This window comes from Pleurodeles waltl, chromosome 3_1 (genome assembly GCF_031143425.1).
Source record: "Pleurodeles waltl isolate 20211129_DDA chromosome 3_1, aPleWal1.hap1.20221129, whole genome shotgun sequence".
Taxonomy (NCBI): Eukaryota; Metazoa; Chordata; class Amphibia; order Caudata; family Salamandridae; genus Pleurodeles; species Pleurodeles waltl.
The window spans coordinates 1,692,300,159-1,692,321,332 of record NC_090440.1 but is presented as its reverse complement, the minus strand read 5'-3'; the positions used below and the strand labels follow the sequence as shown (position 1 = coordinate 1,692,321,332).

General features: G+C 42.2%; 1 protein-coding gene across 1 annotated transcript in view; it reads right to left on the bottom strand.

Annotated features, from left to right (window-relative positions):
- LOC138285504 (pericentrin-like) overlaps positions 1-21,174 on the bottom strand; it is a 542,361-nt gene that overhangs the window by 412,129 nt on the left and 109,058 nt on the right. Inside the window, exon 8 of the mRNA XM_069225495.1 lies at positions 5,180-5,299. Coding sequence (XP_069081596.1) covers positions 5,180-5,299 — 120 coding nt within the window. The remainder of the gene's footprint in view (positions 1-5,179; positions 5,300-21,174) is intronic.

Genomic DNA, 21,174 nt, shown 5'->3' with positions numbered 1-21,174 from the left:
ACCAAACATGTTTCTGACCTTCCCCAGGAGTGAGCCTTAGCTCTTGGGCGTACAGAAACAAAACCTCCTCTGATAGGGGTGTTAGTACACCTCTCCAGAAAGGATGGCCTGCAAATCTGCATTCCAAAGCTGGGGACTTTAAAGAAGCCCATCACCCTTGATATGTCGATCTGGCTTCCTACAAAGCAGAGGATGCTGAACCATCTGCCCCAGGGCACCTGTGGCACCTTGACAGGCAGGAAAATGAGTTTTGGAGAGGCGTGCCCACCCCTCAGGAGAGTCCTGCTCTTAAGGTGAGCAGCCTGTTGTGGACACCATTTTTGAAAGCCTGCCATCTTGGTGATGGCAGAACTAGGAACTCTGTGACAGGCTTATGCCCACTTCCCACAGGAAGTGGTCAAATAGGGGGCATAGTGACCTCAAGGGTAGGCAGCTTATTGGCTACTGCCCAACACTCCCCTAATGCCCCTAAATTCAGTATTTAAGGAGGTCCTGACACCAGGAAAGAAGATGCTTGCTGATCTTAAGAAGGACACTCTAGAGACACAAAAGGCAAGAACTCATAACCAGTGACTTACTCAGCACCAATCCTGCCAACCTGCCTGCGGACTTCGACAATTGCAAGGAAGACGACTCATCCTCCAGTTTCTGAAAGTCCCAAAAGCCCGGGAAGACTGCCAGCCTTCACTATAGCACATGGAATTCCCGTGGAGCAGCGGAGCTGCTTCCCTGGACCATTGCAGGCACCTAAGAAATGCTGAAGAAGGCTGTGGCCCACCAACACCTGATGCAGGACAGCACCACTGCCCTTTTGCCCCCTAGCCTGAGTAGAAGTTGGCCAACGGTGCCAGCATGATCCCCAACCTCTTCAGAGACAAAGTCCATCATGGGTTTCTCCACTGCGACCTTCATGCGGCCGCTTGCAGCCTCTTTGTGCAGGCCCCTCTCAACCGCGACTGCCTCCGGTGACAGGAACCTGGCGGTTTACTCCACCTCTGAATGAGGAGAAGAGGATCACTGGTGTCTCTGCATCCCCCAGGCTTGTGAGACTCACGCCCACTTGTTTTATTCTGACTGGTTCCGCCAGTCCAAGACGGCAGCCTGTTTCTGAGGGCCCCCTACACCGTGACTGCCACTGTTGACAGATACCTGACAGTTCAAATAACCCTATGCACCCGGACACTTGGTGGCTCACCCTGACTGGAGCCCCAGTCCTAACCTGCAGCATTGTTCCGACCGGACCAATCCCCATTGAGTAACATTGGGCCCGACGCTGTAATACACCTGTGCACCCGGCCGCCCCAGTGGTGCCCCATGTTACCTGTTGGTGTGGCCTTGATCCTTGCCCAACACTTACCTTAAGTCCAGAGGACTGGTCCCATAAGTTGTTGTACTATATCTGTTAGCCATATTTATATTTCCTCCATAGAATAGAATTGCAAGTTTTCTAAACTTGAAAGACTTTTCTTGCATAACATGCTTACCTGAACATAATGATTCTGGTGCCAAAACCTATATAAAGATACTTATTATTTTTGTAAATTGGTGTACATCATCTTCTTGAGTTGTGTGTCTCATTTATTGACTGCTTGTTTATTTGCAAATGTCTCACTCCTCTCTGATAAGCCTAAGGCTGCTCGGCCACACTATCCCCTAAAAAGAGCACCCTGGGATTCCTAGAGCAAGCCCCTGTACAATAGTGAGAGAACCCCTGAACTCTTTGAATGAAGCATCTAATTTTTATGTATCATATAAAGAGCCAGCTTCCTACAGTTTGGAAGTGTATTTATTACAAATGTGGCTACTTCTATTGCACAATGTGTAGTGGATTCAATAGATACATTTCAGAAAGGTGACATCTTGCCTGAAAAAATGTTTATCCATAATTCAAGGAAACTGCATTCTTCCCATGGATTATGGATCCCATTTAATGGGAGACCCACTCAACTGGCTGGTGAGAAGCCACTCAGAATATTAGTCGTTCCCGCTTGTTTGTTGAATCTGTAATATCTACGGGAAAGGTAAATGAAACACATACATTCTGTTTGCAAAACAATCAGTGTTAGTAAACACTGCAGTAAGGGCTTTCAAATCCTTTCTTCAACAGTTACATATGCTTTATAAAACATTAAATATATACAAACATCCATGAAATAAAGTTACGTATCACTCTCGGGAATTACTCTTCATTTCCAAAATGTAGTCTCTTGCACTTGCAATGTCTCCAACAGCTGCACTGTCATCATTATTTCAGATATCCCAACTCGCCTTCACAAAGACATATACTGGAGGTCCTTTTGTCATACACTAAAACACCTAGATCTGTGCACCAGTGGAATATCATTCTATCTTAAACAGCTTTTCTCTGTAGCCATGCAAGGGATGACCTATGAAGGTTTCAGCAAGTAGCAAGCTCAAGCAAGAGAAGTTGCAACATATGTCATGACTTGTCAGTTTTTTTTTTTTTTTTTTTTACTGTCACAAGTACTGCATTAGAAAAAAAACGAATGCATTAGCAATATAGTCCACTGTTTAATGGGTGCCAGAGCTAAAGAATGGGAGGGCCCAGTTACCAATTCAAGTCACAACAGTTAAGCTTAGAGGTCCAGAGAAGACATTAACTGAAACCCAGAGCAGAATTTTGATTTGGATACTTGCCTGGGTAAAAGGATGACAGCAACTGTAAAACATAAGTTGCTGGGGATATAACTGTTCCACAAAACAAAATATTCTTGGACTTTATTCGTGAGTAGCCTTAAGACTGCTGAAAATACAGTGTGTCTATGTCCTCTGAGGACATGATGGGTTAAAAGAAGAGTTCTTTCACCCAGATGGTATATTAAGTCACACAAAGGTACTTGGCCATGACAGAAATATTCACACCCAGAAGCTATTTACGTTTTGGTGTTGCACTGTGCAAGACTCTTCAATTCCATGACTTTTTAGTGGAGAAAAATCTGTGTCTAGAGTATGTCAGGATCCTATTTTGTGTGTTTAGTTACAGCGAGCACAAGTATTCCAGAATGGCGCAGACTCAGTTAACCTCAGAGCTGAAGGGTAAAATGACTTAACTGAGGAGCTGCTGAGGATCATGTGTTAAATCATCTGAGGAACTTAAATCGCAATGAATTTTGTGCACGCACAAACCCCATGAAAGGACATATCAGCAGGTTGATTAGCTGATGTCAGTCAACATGTTGTTCAGAGTAAAACCCAAAAGTAAAGCAAGCAGGGAAAATAGATATTTCAAGGGCCAGTTTAAGAAATGAACTTAAACAAAAACATGGCAAATGTGGTGGAAAAGCTCCAATAAGCACAGCATGAAAAGTAGAGAAGTCAGTGGATTTGCCATTAAGAGCTAACTAAGCAGGTAGCACAATCTACCCACCTACTAAGAATTAGGTCATACGAAAGAACGTGCAACAGCTACTCAAAGTTAGGCAAGAGCAGGGTAGACCAGCAGGCTGACTCTAGGTGGTCCTACTTGAAGATTCAAATCATGAATCTGAAGGATTCAGTACATGAATAAAGGAAAAAATAAAGGTAAGGAACATGAATGTGAAGGATTAAAGCAAGTAAACAAAAGATAAACTGGGGTTCAGACCAATTTACTAGCATTGCCAGGAACAAGGCTCAATTTAAAGGAACAAATCAAGAGAAGTGGCTTACCAATAACACTGGCATACATCATTCATAAGGCTACACTCATTTCTAATATAAAGGAGATAGAAATACGATGATTTGATGCTCTTTAAAGCACTTTAAAAAAGAAGTTATATTTCTGTTGAATCTTTCACTCCTAGTCCATGTTGGCCTCTTCCACAACCTGTTGGGCTATTGCAAGTTGTCCCAGGCAGGACTGCCAAAATAGCTAATAGAAAGCTACCACTAAGTTTACCAACAGATCGAACATGAGCTCACTCCAGGTGTTTAAGTCTTACATCCATACAAACGTCACCAACCATCACAGATATGTTACTGTAAGTTCCTGACATGCAGGGCTAAAATGAGGCATGTGTTGGTAATGGGTGAGTAGGTGAATGGTGACAGACAGAAAAGGAAGGATTCCTCCCTCCAATTATGTCCTTCTGTAATTCTTTATCAATAAGCAGAGACTCTAAATGTAATCCTCTTTATGGGTACGATAACACCTGTTCAAGAGGCTTAAAATAAGTTAAACAATTTTGGTACCAAACACTGGTGCAAAAAGAAAAGAACCAAGGTCAGTGCACTGGGACGGCCCCTATATTGACATCGACAAGTCCTATCTGGCATGAAGAGGTACTGCTCAAGATTTTAACAACCCAATTTGACACCCTGGAAATATTGTAAGGTAAGGAATCTGTGGATAGAAACCTCCATCAGATGTCTAACTTTGTTCTTCTCTATATGTCTAATTAGCCTATCCTAAAACTTTAATTTTAGCTAAATTGCCCTAGACTCTTTCATGTCCTTGTGCTCTACTAGCACCCCATCAAGGTTTTGTTCCTTTTCACCATGAGGCCTGCCAAACTGTGAAATTCTTTTGTTGCAGAAAGGTGTCTCTATACCACTGGAACTAGGTTTTATAAAGTCTTGAAGAATGTGTCTCCCCTTATTCAACAAGATCTGGCATCACCGCAGTAAATGGATTAGACAAAGTGTCTTAATATTCATAGTGTTGACATACTGTTTAAGTGTTTTCATAAAAGTGCAACAGTACTAATATCAATAAATCCTGCAGGAACTCAGGTCTCCAAAGCACAGATTAACAGGGAGGCTCACAGGAGAAAAATAAAAAAGTATATAAATAAAATTACTATTATGTGGGTTCTATCCAACCTCAGGACTGGTACACTTCCTAGGAGACTTATCGGACAACAGGACCATGGGTTCATTGGGGAGACCACAGCATTTCTTATCACGTGTATGTGTCTTTGTCCCCGTTTCTGTACAGTCAACAACATACACAAAATCTAACCGTCTTGGATTGTAAATTATCAAGAGTATGAAACCCTGCACACCATGTCTTTTTTCACTCGGGTAATTAACCTGTAACACAAACATATCTGGATCAACATCCTGCAGCCCCCACTTTTTCTGGTCCTCTAAGAATTCTTGTCCATTAGAACTATGATTTATGTTAGTCTGAAATAATGAGCAATGGCCTTTGCTTTTCTAGTTAACTGAGATCACTCACCCCATATCCCCTGCCTTCTCCAATTGTCTGAAATTTTGCTGTCAGTTTCAGCTGTCCCTCCAGTCTCTGGATCTCTTGCTGGAAGTCATCCCGTTCATGCTCTCTTTCTACTGCTTGCTCCTGGTCGAAAGTAAGACAAAAGAGAAGTTACCTCCTGTGACAGTAGTACTAAAGGTGTGAAAAGAATGTAGCTAAAAGATGGAAACAATTGCTATAGATGGTAAACAAATTTCAAACCTGCTGAGTGTAGTTAAAGAGGTTATAATTGGAAGGATTGAAAGCTACTTTAGAAAAGGTTTTGACAAGAGATTCTTCCCTTCTAACCCTTGCAGAGTCCTCTGCATTGTTTCCAAGCACTGTGGGCTTATCAAAGCCCATTTGCAGGAGACACAATTGTCTACAACCTAGATCAGAAAAATATTTAGAAGCATACTATTTGCTCTAGAATAACTACACAAACACCCATACTCAAAATATTTTGTATTTTCCTCTTTAGTCCAGGTGAGGCACTAGGCAAATGCAGATCTGGTGAACATGGACATGTATAGCTCCATCTAATGAGCAAAACAGCCTTTACATTTGTTTAATAATGTAGGTTACGCACATCCTTACTCCATCCATCAGCTGGGGTCTTCTCAAAAATCTTGCTCAATCCACAAATGTCACCCTAAAGTGGCAGAGTGCACTGTACTAGTTTGCATTATCTACTATCTCAGTTACAATATACTGATTTACTAACTACAACTGATCTACACATTTTAATTAACAGAATGCATTATGTTGCACTGTTATTTATCAGCATTTTGTATGAAAAAGTACTGAATATAGTTACCTTAAAAGGGTACTACAACTAAACTAAGTTATCTAGGGCAACAAGATGTAACTTTTCTCACGAATTAGAATAAGTGGTAAAATATGGATTTGGAACATTTAACCAAGTGCAAAAATGTCAAGAACTACATGTGATATGACATAACTAGTATATGGAAACAGCTGTCTAAATAACTAAACAGAACTGGTGATGGCACACACAGTTGTGGGTGCTGAAGATCCTGAAGGTGCACAATGGCCACATAAGACAAACACATTTACTGGCTTTATTGCACCTTGCCTCATGATTAAGCAGCAAGGAGAAAATGCAACAGAAGTGCTTGATTACCTCATGATAAATGGTCAAGATTGCTGTTCTTGACCTCAGAGGGGTACATGGCCTGAAAATCCTACATAACCCAACTTGGCTCTGCTAGAACGCACACAGAAAATGCAAGTAACACATCTTCACCATGTGAAATTGGCAGTCACAAGACTGCAGCACTGGATCTGTCCTGATTAAACTAAAGAGCTGCATTAGTCACTTTTTTGGAATACATCCTCAGCTGGGGAAGAAGGAGTGTGCATACAGTAGGAGAAAATATATTTAAAGTGAAACGGGGTCAACATCTCACGGATGTTGAAAGGATGCTTTCTAAGCAGGAATGATAAGATCACAGGATAACCTAATGGTGCCAAATGTAAGGGGTGCCAGATTACAGCTAGGAGCTGTTAATAAAAAAACAAAAAATAATAATAATCAGCCTTTGGGTGTGAGATATTAGATGCCACAGAAAAAGCAAAGAAAAGAAAAGTAGGTGAAAAATCAGCAGAATTACAGTATGTCTGAGGCGTTGCAAATGCTAGCACTGTTCACACTCGCTGCAAGTATAAACTTCGATAAAAAATAAATGGGGGGGGGGGGGGGCTGGGAAGCAGGGACTCACCAATGTACCTTGCATAAGCGAGTCCAGGGAAGTAAGCTTATTTCTCTTTTGGGGGGGTAATGTTGAGAATAAAGCACTCAAATTTCAGTAATCACTTGGTCTTCTGACAGGAGGAAAATGCAACAAAATCTCATTGGAGGGGGAGAGATCACTAATTTCTGAAAACCACATTTACCGCCTAATAGGTTTAACAGGCATTTACCTTCAAGTCTGGTTAACTGGTTTATAGGTATTTATCCACACATCTGGTTTCTGCTGGCATCTAGGAAAGTCACTGTCCACAGAGCAGCTGAGAGGGAATGCCACTAGACAGTGCCCTACAACAAAAACTCAACCAGTCACTCTTTTACTGTGACTAGGTGGGGGATTTTCAGACAGCCGTCAGAACATCCGGGGCGTCCAGGAAAAAGACTAGATGGATCAAGCCCTGCTTCCAAGGAAAATGCTGGATTTCTTGCAGAATTTCTGAAAACCACATTTACCCCCTAATAGGTTTAACAGGCATACCCTTACAGAACACCCAGAATCAGTATTGCCATAGAAAAGCATATAGATATGCAACAATTCTTCTTTGTCCTTCAGAATTTCTTTGGGCACTGACTTAAGCAGATGGGTCTTGTTCGTGAAATTTGAAAGAAGTACTCAGAATAGAAACTTCTCATCACAGAGTAAACCAAGGTGTCCAGCCAAGTGATGGCAGTGGAAGGAAAGGACGGCCCAACGTGCTGCAGTGTAACATCCTGAAAAGTAGCACTTTCCTTAAAAAAATGAAAAGCTTTCAACTGCTGGAAGGAGTGTGCGGAACTGCACTCAGTTAGTTGATTCTTTGAACTTGACTGGAGGATAGCTGGAAGTGTTTGTTATTATTGCTAGACCTAAGGATTGCCGTACATTCTACTGGGAGCTAATTTAATGCAATTCGTGGTCTTTATAGGGATAGAAAACTTTGTTTGAGAGCATGTTTACATTGTAGCAGAGATTATAATGCTTGCTTCCTACTCCAAATCTTAAGTATTTCATTTGTATTGGTATTAGCAAAGGAAAATAGGTGTTTAAGTCTGCTGTGTACACCCAAACTTGTACTATAAGTGTGGGATGATAACCTAGCACATACACACTTTTTAAAATCACTATATAAAAGCTAAGGTCCCGCTTACCATTCTACCGGGGAAGCCACTCCTCCTCCATGGATGGGAGTGGAACAGAAAAGAAAGCTGGGCAAGGGATTGACTGCACTACAAGGTTTGGTGGTGGCTATGCCTGGCTAGGAGAAAAAAAAAAAAAAAAAGAGGATTGCTGCATCTGTTAGAGGCCGCGTCCCTTACAAACCTCCTTGGAGAAACTAGAGGCTTAATGGAATGCTGAACAGGCTGCAACAGTTGCCTCGGATGATAGGCAAAACCCCTCAAATATCATCTGAATTTTTTATATTGCTGGTGGAATTAGCAAGCAAAAACAATCCTCAAAAAGCAAGCCATAGCTCTCTGGGCTTGAAGCGCTTCATCAATTCCTTGTCACCAAATAGCCTGCTGCCAAAGCGATTATCCATAAGATATCCTGGCCTTCCCCAGAAAACCCAGTGGCACCCATCCAAACATGGAGATGGATGACCACACTAGAATCCAAAGCAGGAGCCACAAAAATCAGTCCAGATCTCAGCACATATTTACCTGCAACCAGACCATTCTATATTGTCTCTGTGAAGGGATTACGAAACTACTCTGGCACTGCAGGCAAAAAGTCACTAGCTATGTCCCAGCAGATCAGAACTGGCTGGCTGCTTGTCTGGAAGACTAGGTTTCCAGATCACCTGGCGTCGGTGTTTAATAGACTGACTTCACGGGTGAGGCAAACAATATTTGAACCAGCCCCCATGCGGCACGTGTACTAAGGCTTTGTTAAATCATAGCACGGGCGCTTAAGCTGAAGGCCCAGACTGCAAAATCTCAGTCAAAAAGTTAGCTTTAGTTTTAACTATCTATAATTGGATTTGGGCACTTCTGCATCTCTACGTACCAGCACCACCACAAAAGATTCATCTTCTATGACAACCAGTCAGTCAAAGACTTCTTATCCTCCTATAATAATGCCTCTGAGACAAGAGGACAAAGTCAAATTCACATCAGGTTTGCACCCTGGCTACAGTGTAGCATACCACAAGGCGATGCCTGGCAACTCGCTCCCACATCCACATTCCAGAGTTCCATGGAAAAGATGGAGACTTAAAATGTGGTTGGTTGAAAATGTAACTGGTCAGCACCAATGGCTCTATGCCCACCATGGATAAATAGAAGAGAAAGTGGTCAGTCTTTCAAACAAGCTCGAAGCGGTTAGTTAAACAAGGAAATATCACAGCAAAATGTATGCTCAGTCATCTCGGACAATATGAAACATGTTCATGCAATATAAAGATGCCACTTCCCAATCAGAATATAAAAGGCAACCTTCTATGAAAGGTGCTGCAAATCAGTCGTTTGCACAGATTTCAAGGGAGAGCGCCATCAATTTAGGGAGTAACCCATTCAATTCCCAGGGAGGAGGTGGCCTTACTGAGGGAAGGGACTCAAGAACATTCAAGAAATCCTTAAATTAGTGGAACAGAGAAGGAAGATGCTTTAAATGGACTAGTGGTAAGCAGTGTTGGAAGAAAACAATAAACCAGTCTTTGCCAGATGAATAAGGTAAGGCAATACGAATGAAGTTACTTGCCTCTAATAACTTTTTTTGCAGAGAGAAGCTCTTCTATGTCCACAGCTGTGCATCATTCAACCAAACTGGATTACTAAATAATTTTCCTATTCTTGGTGGGTGTTGATAAGAGCAGAGCCTGGATAAGACATTGTTGGTAAGCTCACAGTGCCCCATTGCATGACCATCATTTTAGATTTTTTTGCTTACTCCATTACCGCCCCTTATTCAAGAGGTGGCATGTGTATATTGAGCTTCAAGCTGCAAAGCTAGTACAACAGTTAAGTATCTGGCTTCTTTTGCAGTGGGGAATCTTTTCTAAATTCACATACTGTGCATAGATTACACAGCAGTGTTAACTCTCCTGCGGAGAGGCAGTTTGAAAAGGGAGTGGATGAGAACAGGTTTTAAGGACTGATTGCCTGACCGCAACCTCATTGCATGTCTCTATATACATGCAATACTGCCTTGTGAATGTGTGTTCTGAAGATCATTTAGCTCCCTAGCAGATATCCTGTAGTGAGACACTGGTGTGTTACAGCTTTTAAAGTGGTTGGCTTGCTAAAACGACTTTTCCTGCTGAAGGATACTTGGAAGCATTGGGAGGTATTGATTATTTCAGCAGACAAGATTCAGAGGCTATAACCAGAAACAACTGTCTTCTCTCTACTGCCATCTGAACCTCAAAGGTGTCTGCGGTCCCACTTAACCACTCCGTGGCACACAGACATGTTATCTGGATGGCTAAATTCACCTCTTTTTGGGGTGAGTCAGCCTCAATGTTCTAAGGGTTTTCCTTCTCTTCAAGGGATTCGAATTCTAGTCCCTCTGCCTCCAAGTACGTATAATGGAACTCTTTGTACCCAATCTGAAAGTTTGGTTTTACCTTTTGTGCTGTTTGAGTTTTAGAAACCTAACACTGGTCTTTGTTGCCTGATCACTGAAGGCATAGCAGTCTTGTGTGGTGTCACAGCCTCTTCAAAAGCCTGGTTTGTTTGAGAAGCTGCTGCACGTTAACCACCAGTGCCCTCTTCTTCTTATCTGTCTATAATATCAGTCGTCTGTATTTTTTGACTTGTGGAACTGTGCCTTTAAGGGTTCTGGGGCCTCCTTCCTCTTTCAAACTCAATCATCCTCAGAAATTAAGGTCTTATGCCAAATCCGCTTTGCAGCTTTGGGCCTCTTATGTGTCAAAACGTTGACCTCTGAAAGAACTCACTCAATGTCTGAGCTCACTGTGATTGCCCTAAGCTTCCTCTGCCTCAACATCATCCTCCTCGTCTAAACCCTTGTCCTGCACTAACAAAGTGTTTCTGTTCTGCTGCTTTAGCTCTTAGAGCCCCGTCCCGTCCATTGCCACTCAATGGGCAAGTAAAGCCTTGTGTTGTGTATTATAATCTTTGGTATAAATATCAATGCATACTAGTCCTTGGATGCGGAACATACATATTGTATGTTTGTTGTTAACGGCAAACTTCCAATGGCAGTCTGGGAAGTATTTTAAAAATTGTGTTCATAATATGAAACAGCGCCAAAGAGCCTTAGGTACTTACTCTGCCTTCATCAAATCTCATTTACCAACTTAATTGAAATAGCCACCAAAGAACATCCTTGAAATCCTAGATTCAAAACAAAGCTGATATCTGGTGTTACCTGAACTCCTTTGGTGTTCCGAAGCCTTTTGACTAACTTTCAGTGACTTCTTTTGGAATGCTTTCCGATACACCTTCAAATGCAGCGATGGAAAAAAACAAAAAGAACCTAATGCCTAAAAAGAGTAGCGAAACACTTTTGTAATCCAGCACTAGATTCCTAATTATGTACAGCATCTGAATCTTGAAGAGACTGTACACTGCAAATCCTCTTGTTTGGGGCATATTCAGAGGTTTACCTGCTTGTTGATATGGCAAGTGCAGAATCTCTTCCATTTGAAAGTATATAAATGATCTTGTGGAAGGATGTTTCACCTCTTTTAGAAAGTCCATGCAGTCACCCCGCAACTTCAAGTGATCATACTGTAAGACCGACTCACGGAGTCAAGTCCAGGTACGGAAGGCTGGAGATGGAGAATCTTCCAGACATCCTGCAAAGAAGATCTGGCCTGACTGTCAACCTTTAAAGCAGAAAATGAAACAACTAAAGAAGGTCCAGCAACCACAAGTGGTGGGGCCAATCTGGGGCGATACAAATAATTTCGGCATTGCTGAATCTCACTATGTGATGTTAAAGGAAAAGTGTACAGAAATCATCAACAAGCTCATTAGAAGTGCATTTACAAGAGGCAGAGGCCTGAGATCCACAAGATGCAAGAGCTACATTCTGTGTATTTGTCTGTTGTAAAACAGTCTATTTCTGTAAAAGAAGAGAAGAGGTCTGCTGGCACACTGTCATTTGATACTAATTGAACTGTTCAAGCACACAGTGGCTCAGGAGGATTGCATTTGAATTTTGCAACCCTGAAAGGTGAGCTGTAGTTAGCCGAATGTCCCTCAACAGCATGCAATGCCAACTAGTTAGCACCCACATTTGATCATATAGCACATGGAGAGCATATTGTCCTTTTGCAGGACTGACTTTCTTCTCTTGCAATAAGGACTTCAGAGCCACATGAACCGCTCACAATTTTAACATATTGGTGCAGTAGCCTCTTTCCACTTGAGACCATGACCCCGTGTTGAAAAATAGTTCATATAATCATTAAACAGTAAAACATGGAGCCATCCTGAAATAAATGCATTTTTTCACAGAAAAAATCTCTCCTGAGAAAGAAACATCAATTTTCTGTGTATAGTACCCACCTAGATATTGAATACCTAGCACTGGAACCAGCGTTGATTTCTTAAAATTGAGACGAGGGCCTACATTTAACAGCATTTTTGTAGAAGATGCTTTCATCAGTACACTGTCTAAATTTGGACACAAACACCTCTTACCTGTACAGCAATGCTGAAACTACAGACATGGACTTCAAAAAAAGATCAGGGACCAGACTCCTGTTCAAAAGGCAGAACCTTGTACTATTTGTGTTACTTACCAATCCTAATGTTCAGGGAATTTCCGTGTTGGGCATATGTGGGTACATCAAAGTGGGCATCTTGGAGAAGTAAAGCAGATATTCCATCACATTACTGTAAATAACGGAAAGTATGATCTGAATTGCAACCCTGAATAATTTTTTCTCGAATTGCCTTTCCACTGGACATATTTGTCAGCTAAATATTCCTTCATGGCCCAGTAGGTCAGGTACCAAATGCACCGCTGACCACACATGAGGTTTTGATTGAATTTTATCAAAAATAAGGTTAGGTCACTTAAAAAGTCATTTTTGAATGCATTACTACATCCCTATGAGACAGCTCAAGGAAGAATATTAGGACACAAATTAGAGACACCCTTGAAGGAATGGGTAGAGGTCAAGTCGGTAATGACTCGCACCAAAGTATAGAAGAGTAGAATCTGATCACTGATGTTGTGGAGATATTATCCACCTATTACAACTCTGTGCATTTACATTTACTACTTTGCCTTGTGCAATGAAACTCTTTACAACTGAAGCTTGCAAATTCTCCTGCGATAGCAGCCAGGCAGCAAATCTTCTCCATCCACGCGTCTTGAGTAGCAACAAAGTAAACCAGTAAAATTATCCAATTTTGGAACTTTTTAGAAGGAGGTTGAGCCCTTTACCAAGAACTTGGATCCGAAAGAGTGAATGGGTGCATGTTATCCACAGTAGACATTAAAGCATTTGGTTAAACTGAAGCAATGGATTAGGCTGCATTATCCTCTCAAATGCATAAAGTTAGTGACTTAGATCTTCTCCTGGAAGGAGCGACTCAGGTGAGAACACAAATAATCCAAATCTTGACAGAGATAAGACAACGCTTCAGATTGCTTTGAATAAATGAATGTTCTAAAAGGTCAACAAGCTGCCCATGCACCTGTAGAGGTGGAAGAAGGGGTGCCATGAGAGGTACTGTTTCTACCAGCACCCTCCCCTCCGAGGCCGATGTGAATGCTACAGAAGGAATTCTTCCAATCTCAGCATTATTGACCCTACAGCAGATACCTTGCCATTCCCCATCCTCCTGTCTGACATCTTGCAGATGGCACAGTCCTGGATGGCATGAGTCAGAAAGGAAGCCACACAAAATAATCATTCCTTGACACCCTAACGTCAAAGGTTCGCAATTTCTCAAAAAGAAATGGCCTGGTGGCTTGAGAAAGCTAGGAGATGAAAAGACCTCCTGAAAAAATATAAGAAACAAGATTCTCTCCAGGAAAAAGGGTTAAGAACCACACCACCAAAAAGCATAGTATTCTACACTGAAATGGATACGAACATTTTAACTGGCATTCTTGGACAAAGCAGAGTTGTGTTGAAGATCTTCTTTACACATCAGGAAAAACAGACTGTATGTCACTCTGAAAGGCATAATGGGTTAGTGGAGCTTCCAAAATTCTTTAAGAAGCAGGGTCAATTCCTCCCTATGTTAGAGCGTCCTTACAGTGGGGCATCATTCCTGCTTCATTCTTTTAGCCCAGGAGGACATAAAATGTGGTTTGATCCAAAAATAAAAATTATAATTCAAATCAGTGATGGCCCAAACATGCCCAACTAGAGGAGAATGTGATCAGCCTCGCAAACAAGTTAAGATATTAGCGAAACAGAGGGACCCAAGCTCTGCACAATCATTGGTATGAACAGTATGCAACTTTTTCCATTGTCATGAAAAGATGACTTCCTGACAAATTGAAAAATTCTATATATGAGTGTCCATTTTTGGCAATATTCAACTTCACCCAAACATTTAGGATCATCCATCTTTAGTTCTCAAATATCAGGAAGAAAAGATGAAAAAGGCTGAATTCTGAAGGTTACTTGTCAAGGGGTCTCAATTCCTGAATAATCTGTTAAACAGAAACTAGGAACCTGGAATCAATGATGGAAAACAGGTTCAGGACGCAAAATAACTGTGTCTGAAGCTCTATGAGGACAAGGCCCAGAAGACCGGAAAACGCAAAACCCTACTCTCAGGCAGCATAAAGACAAATTCATATTTCACAGATGAAAACTATGGCCTTCTGCCAGGCCTTTGGAGGTCAGTGAAATTAAAGCTGAATCAAAATTGTGGAATTCCCTTCTTCAGTGGACTAGAAGCCAAATGATATAATGGTAAATATATATAGAACAGTTAAGACCATCCTCCTTATAGGCTCTAACGACCAAGTTACATACCTTCAGTAACGCCTTATCTGATAAAGACAATATCTAGTTGCAGATTCCTTACCTTCAAATTTCCCCCGACATGAGTCTGGATCCGAAGATTTTTCTTGAGCAGTACCCCTGTGCACCATTATGTGGCATGGATTGGCTCCACATCAGTCAGACTAATCAGATATGACATTGCGGGTCCTATATAGGCATTGGAGCGCTGACAGCCGTTTTTCACGACTTTCCATGCTAGAAGCGCAGAGCCATGAAAAACACTTACCATGGGGTGCCTCAAAACTAAGGCCCTAAGAAGGGAGTCCCTGTTCCTTGAAATCAGTTCGCAGAGCGGGGAGGATGGGTGGGTCAGTAATGAGATATTGTATCTACCAGACAAGCATTACCAAAGGTAAGTAACTTATCCATCTGATAAAGATAACTAGTTGCAGATTACTTACCTTAGAATAGATATCCAAGAAATACTATCCTTGACGGCGGGTCTGCGAACTAAGATCATAATAGAAAGTCTTAAAGGACCGAACATGCAAAGTACCTGTCCCTAAGGACCTGACTGTCCAGGCTAATACGTTACTTACCTTTGGTAATGCATTAACCTGGGAGAGACTAGCTGCAGATTCCTTACCTTTAATTTTTCCCAGGCGTCGGGCCGGATCTGGAAATTTTTGCTAAGAAAAAACCTTTGCGCGCACCGTCGCGTGGCTCCATTTGGCTCCGCGTGGCGTTGTTGGTGACGGATGACACGTTGCGGTCACCTATATGGGCACCACCCACGCATGCGGGTGTCAGTTACTTTTATCATAACTAACCACACCAGAAGCAAAGAGCCATGATAAGAACTAGCGCAATGCGTGTCAAAACTAGGACTCTGAAAAAGGGATCACCCCAACTCTAGTAACAAGTCCACAGATCGGGGAGGCATGGGTGGGTGTAAGGTATCTGCAGCTAGATAGAGTTTCTACCAGATAATGTATTACCTAATTTAAGTAACTTGAAAATCTGATAGAGACTTTTAGCTGCAGATCCTCTACCTACGATTAGATTCCCTCCTGGCGGTGCGCTATGGATAATGATTTAGGCTAAAACGTTCTGCAGGACCAAACAGGCGAAATGCCCATCCCTGCGGACCAGACTGTCAAGGCAGTGGTGTTTGGCAAATGTGTGCAGGGATGCCAATGTTGCTGCCTGACAAATGTCCAGGACTGGGATTCCACGTGCCAACGCCCCCTGGTGAAATGGGCCCGTAAGTCCTCAGGAGGCTGCTTCTTAGCCAGGGCGTAGCAGATCCTGATACAGAGAACGACCCAAAGCGAAATGGTACACTTCTGTACTGCCCGTCCCTTTTTTTGCTTCCACATACCCTGCAAAGAGTTGGTCATCCATCCGGAATTCTTTTGTGTAGTCAAGGTAGAACAGCACTCTTTTTTTGGGTCCAGCCGGTGGAGTCGCTCCTCTTCCTTAGAGGAACGCGGGGAGCAAAGAAGGTAGGCAGGGTGATAGTGAGATCCGAATGGAGTCACCACCTTGGGGAGGCAAGAGGTTCAGGTTGTAGGAAGCTGGCTCTCTATATAGGGCATAAAAATGGTGTGCACTGTGAAGAAAGTCCAAGTAACCCCTTCTTGGTTTACAGAGGTAAAAACTAGACAACCTAATGCTCTAGTTTTTATGGTAGCTTGGTTGAACAGTTTATGACAATCTTGAAGTGCTAAGCATTTGTTTTACTCACAGTATCAAATGTGAATACACTCAAAAGAATAACTCCGACCAATTTAAAAAAGTACATCAGATTTTATAAAAAAATTTAAGACCAAAATCAGGTAAGAAATTTCATCAATGATTTTTCAAACTTATCAAAAAAGGTATTCTTGTGCGTAATTGGAGTGGAGAAGTGTGGCACAATGGTTAGAGCGGCAGACCCTGATGCAGAGATCTGGCCAGGGTTCAATTCCCGCCTCGGCGGGTCTTGGGCTCAATTCCCTTGGACCAAATAATTCTCGCCTCGTACCTAATCTAATTAATGGGCCCCACTCTGTAACCCTTGGCAATAGCTTGCTTAATCTCCACAACGGCCCTGACAGCGCTTGGATGCCTGTCTTCACCCTGGGGGTTGTCCAGGAGTGGGCACCTCACAGGGAAAAGCCAGGAGGGGTTCCACAGTGGTATGCGTACAGTGCCTTGAGACCCTAACGGGTGAGTAGTGCGCTATACAAGTGCAAAGTTTACGTTTTACGTTTAATTACGCACGATATGAATGAATGGGAAAAAAACTTTGAAAATGCATATAAAATCAAGCAGTGAGTTTACCAAAGACTCCTTTTGGTTTTCAGTCAAGGTCATCGAGCTGTCCTGTAGCCCAGCTGGGGAAACATGGGTGGCTCAAGGTTTCGGCAGGGGCAGCTGCTGAAAAGTCCTTGGAGCTGGTGCAGGGCCACAGCAGTGGACCACTTGGAATAGCACTCCACAGGCAGACTTCAAGGTGAGTCCGATGGGGCCCCTTGGAGTGTAGAGGTAACAAGGGGTGGAGGACCCTTAGAGCACAGCTGGTTCTCCGGTGCAGGGCCCAGGGTGGCCGGGTGCAGAGCCAAGAGCTGTGTGCAAAGATGACCTTAGAACCAGGAGGCAAGTCATTTAGAGGGTGGATTATAGGTCAGCAGGGCCACTCTGGGGGATGGTTCTTATGTGCCCTGAAGTCCCTCAACTGGAGCGTCCTTCTAGTCCTCGGAGAATCTGTAGGGGACTTTTCTTTGGGTGTCTGATGCTGCGAAGTCCAGTATCCCCGGCTATTGCACAGGTCAGCCACAGGAGGTCGCAGTGCTACCAAACTTGGCACACTTGCAGGGTTTGTCCTCCAGGTCTGTCAGATTGAATTTGGTCTGGCTGCTGTGTAGAGTTCCTTGGTCAGTGGCAACTCAATGAACTGGACTTCAATGATCTTTGCTTATTGGTCAATCTGGAGGGAGATTGTTGGTGATTTTCAGAAGGGTGGAGGTCCTCTGGGGTTTCTTAGAGTCCACCTGATGTCTGAGCAAACCATTGACAATGGATGGATATGGAAGAAAGAATTTGAATTCCTTAATAAAAACGAAGGGAGGATGCCTTTTATTTATATACTACCAAAAATCCAAAAAAATTGGGAGAATCCTCCAGGGAGAACGATTGTCTCTGCATGTGGCTCAATCTTGAAGCCATTAGCTCAAAATATAGACACCTTCTTCAAACCTTTTGTAGTTAAAAACTCAGGCATATGTCCGGGAATCAATGGACATCATCAATAAAATTGAAGGCTTACCATTTAATGAGCACAATCAGTTTCTGGTGACTTTCGATGTTGAAGCTCTTCACACCAATATTCCTCAGGATGAGGCGACTGAAGGGATTAGATCAGTTTTAGACACTAGATTACCTCCAATTGATATCCCTACAGACGTTTTAACTGCTCTGGCTACACACTGCTTGAAATACAATTTTTCTTATATAAGAGACCATGTATTTACATATCAAGGGAGTGGCAACGGGTTGTACCTTCGCACCGGAGATAGCCAACCTGGTGATGGATTTTTGTTTTTTTTAATGATATGGGTATATGACATTTTGAACCCTTTTAGATATAATATCAAATGGTTTAGATACATAGATGACATTCTAATGATTTGGGAAGGAGATATAACGGAGTCCTGATTATCAGGAGCAAGAGTCCTCACACACCGTACTTGGTGTCATGCTTCATCATCGGACAGCTCCTCGTCAGACCGGCGCTGCAATGTCTGACGGGCTCCCCCCTAAAAAAGGGGGGGCTCTTTGCCGGAGATCTTTTGTTTTTGCCGATGATGCCGCGGAGCCAAGTATGGGTCCGTGGGGAAGGAAAGTACAGGAATAAAGGATAAGATTGGCTCAGGACCCTCACTAAGTGATTTATTCTTTGATGTTGGGAAATGGCCAAGATTAAAAAAAATGTCAAGGGAGTGAAAATTGAGGTAATGCTCAGACACTCACACAAGAAAATTCAAAGCAGGAAGTCGGTAATTATCCGAAATTCCTTAATATGTGGTCGACATGTTTCGCGTCTTGATATGGTCTCAACAGGATCCTACGACGCTTCTTCAGGACCTATTATAATTATAATTTAAATTGTTTGTGTATTGGGCATCAGGCCTACGTGATCCCATGAAGCCCTTTCTCTAGTGGAGATGGGTGACTGATAGGAAAAAGCCAGTCCTGTTCTATCCTAGTAAGTGACTGACTACGTTTTGACTGTAAACGATAGATTGCAGGAGTCTATATATATAATTTTTTCTTTTTTTCACTTGGGTTTCGATTGAAGAAGTCCAATTATTTAATAGGTCCTGAAGAAGCGTCGTAGGATCCTGTTGAGACCATATCAAGACGCGAAACATGTCGCATTACCTCAATTTTCACTCCCTTGACATTTTTTTTAATCTTGGCCATTTCCCAACATCAAAGAATAAATCACTTAGTGAGGGTCCTGAGCCAATCTTATCCTTTATTCCTGTACTTTCCTTCCCCACGGACCCATACTTGGCTCCGCGGCATCATCGGCAAAAACAAAAGATCTCCGGCAAAGAGCCCCCCCTTTTTTAGGGGGGAGCCCGTCAGACATTGCAGCGCCGGTCTGACGAGGAGCTGTCCGATGATGAAGCATGACACCAAGTACGGTGTGTGAGGACTCTTGCTCCTGATAATCAGGACTCCTTTACTTCCTCTCCCTATTCTTTTGGAACAGTGTATCATATTTTATTATCAAGTTCTTTGGAGGATATACACTGGACCATAAATCCTCCCATCCCCTCCTTTTTTTGAAGAAGGAGATATAACACCTGGAAGCCTTTCATGTATGGTTAAATCAACGTACGTTAGATTTTAGATTTACGATGAATTGGCATGTTAAGAAAATCAATTTCTCAGATCTTTGCATTATATCAAATGGGGCTTCCTTAGAAGGGAGCCTACATAAGAAACCGACTGATTGCAACACTGCTGCATTTTTCTAGTGGCCATCCTAGAACCTTGAAAGAAAAAGTACCTTAAGGACAGTTACTTCGAATTAGGGGGAACTGTACTAATAGAGATGACATTCTAAAATGCAACAGAATTGGTAAAAAAACTAGGTCAGTAGAGGCTACCCCAAAAAACTGGTAAAAGCAGCTTCTAAAAGAGCATGGTTCACACCCAGAGAAACTTTATTAACTCCCAGACAACGGACGAAAGATGTCCATTTAACTTGTGTCATTACCTATAGCTCTAAAGCAAACAAAAGAAGATCTGTTATTGAAGGAAACTGGAGGATTTTGACCAGATTGGGTATTAAAAAAAACATTGTTTGCATTTAAGAAAGCACGGAATTTACGTGAACATTAGGTCAAAGCTGTTTATCCTGTGGAAAAGAGAAAGGATCTGAGAATGATACTTCAAGCTCCCTTCTTTACAGGGCCATTATAAATGTAAAAATTGCACAGCATGTCAATTTACAAGTGATACTAAAGAAATAATATTGATGAACAAACATTACCAAACTTGTTTTTACAATTGTAATACTAAACATTTTGATTTATTGCATTAAATGACCCTGTGGGCTGATATATTGGACAAACATGACAGCCTGTTAAACCCAGAGTCCTGCAACACAGATCAAGAATAAGATGTGCAACAAGAGGAGCACCATTGGTGGAACATTACAGTGAATTTAACCATAAGTCAGATGATATCTGGTGGACAGTACTTCAGGTAGTACATGTTAATCAAAGTGGACGATCTATAGCCACCAGTCTGGACAGAATGGAGGCCAGATTGATTGAAAAATATGGAACAGCGCAACATGGCCTAAATGATTTGGACGAGATGTGGGCATTGATTTAGAAGGTTAACAATGGTTGCACTAGATTACATCTATTGAAAATGTATATGTGCATTGTGCTATCAGTATATTGTAAACTTTTTCCATGCCTGACAATGGTTGTACTAGATCATATTTATTGAAAAAGTATAAGTACACGGTATAGTAAGTATACTACAGATTTTTCTTTCTTTTTGCTGTACTATCATGATTTATCACAACTATTTTCACTTGGAACTTTTGCGCATACTTTCAATAGAAAGATGGAATATATATGCATAATGAAAATGTCACTTACCCAGTGTACATCTGTTCGTGGCATCAGTCGCAGTAGATTCGCATGTTCTGCAATAGCTCGCCATCTGGTGTTGGGCCGGAGTGTTACAAGTTGTTTTTCTTCGAAGAAGTCTTTCGAGTCACGGGACCGAGTGACTCCTCCTTTTGTCTCCATTGCGCATGGGCGTCGACTCCA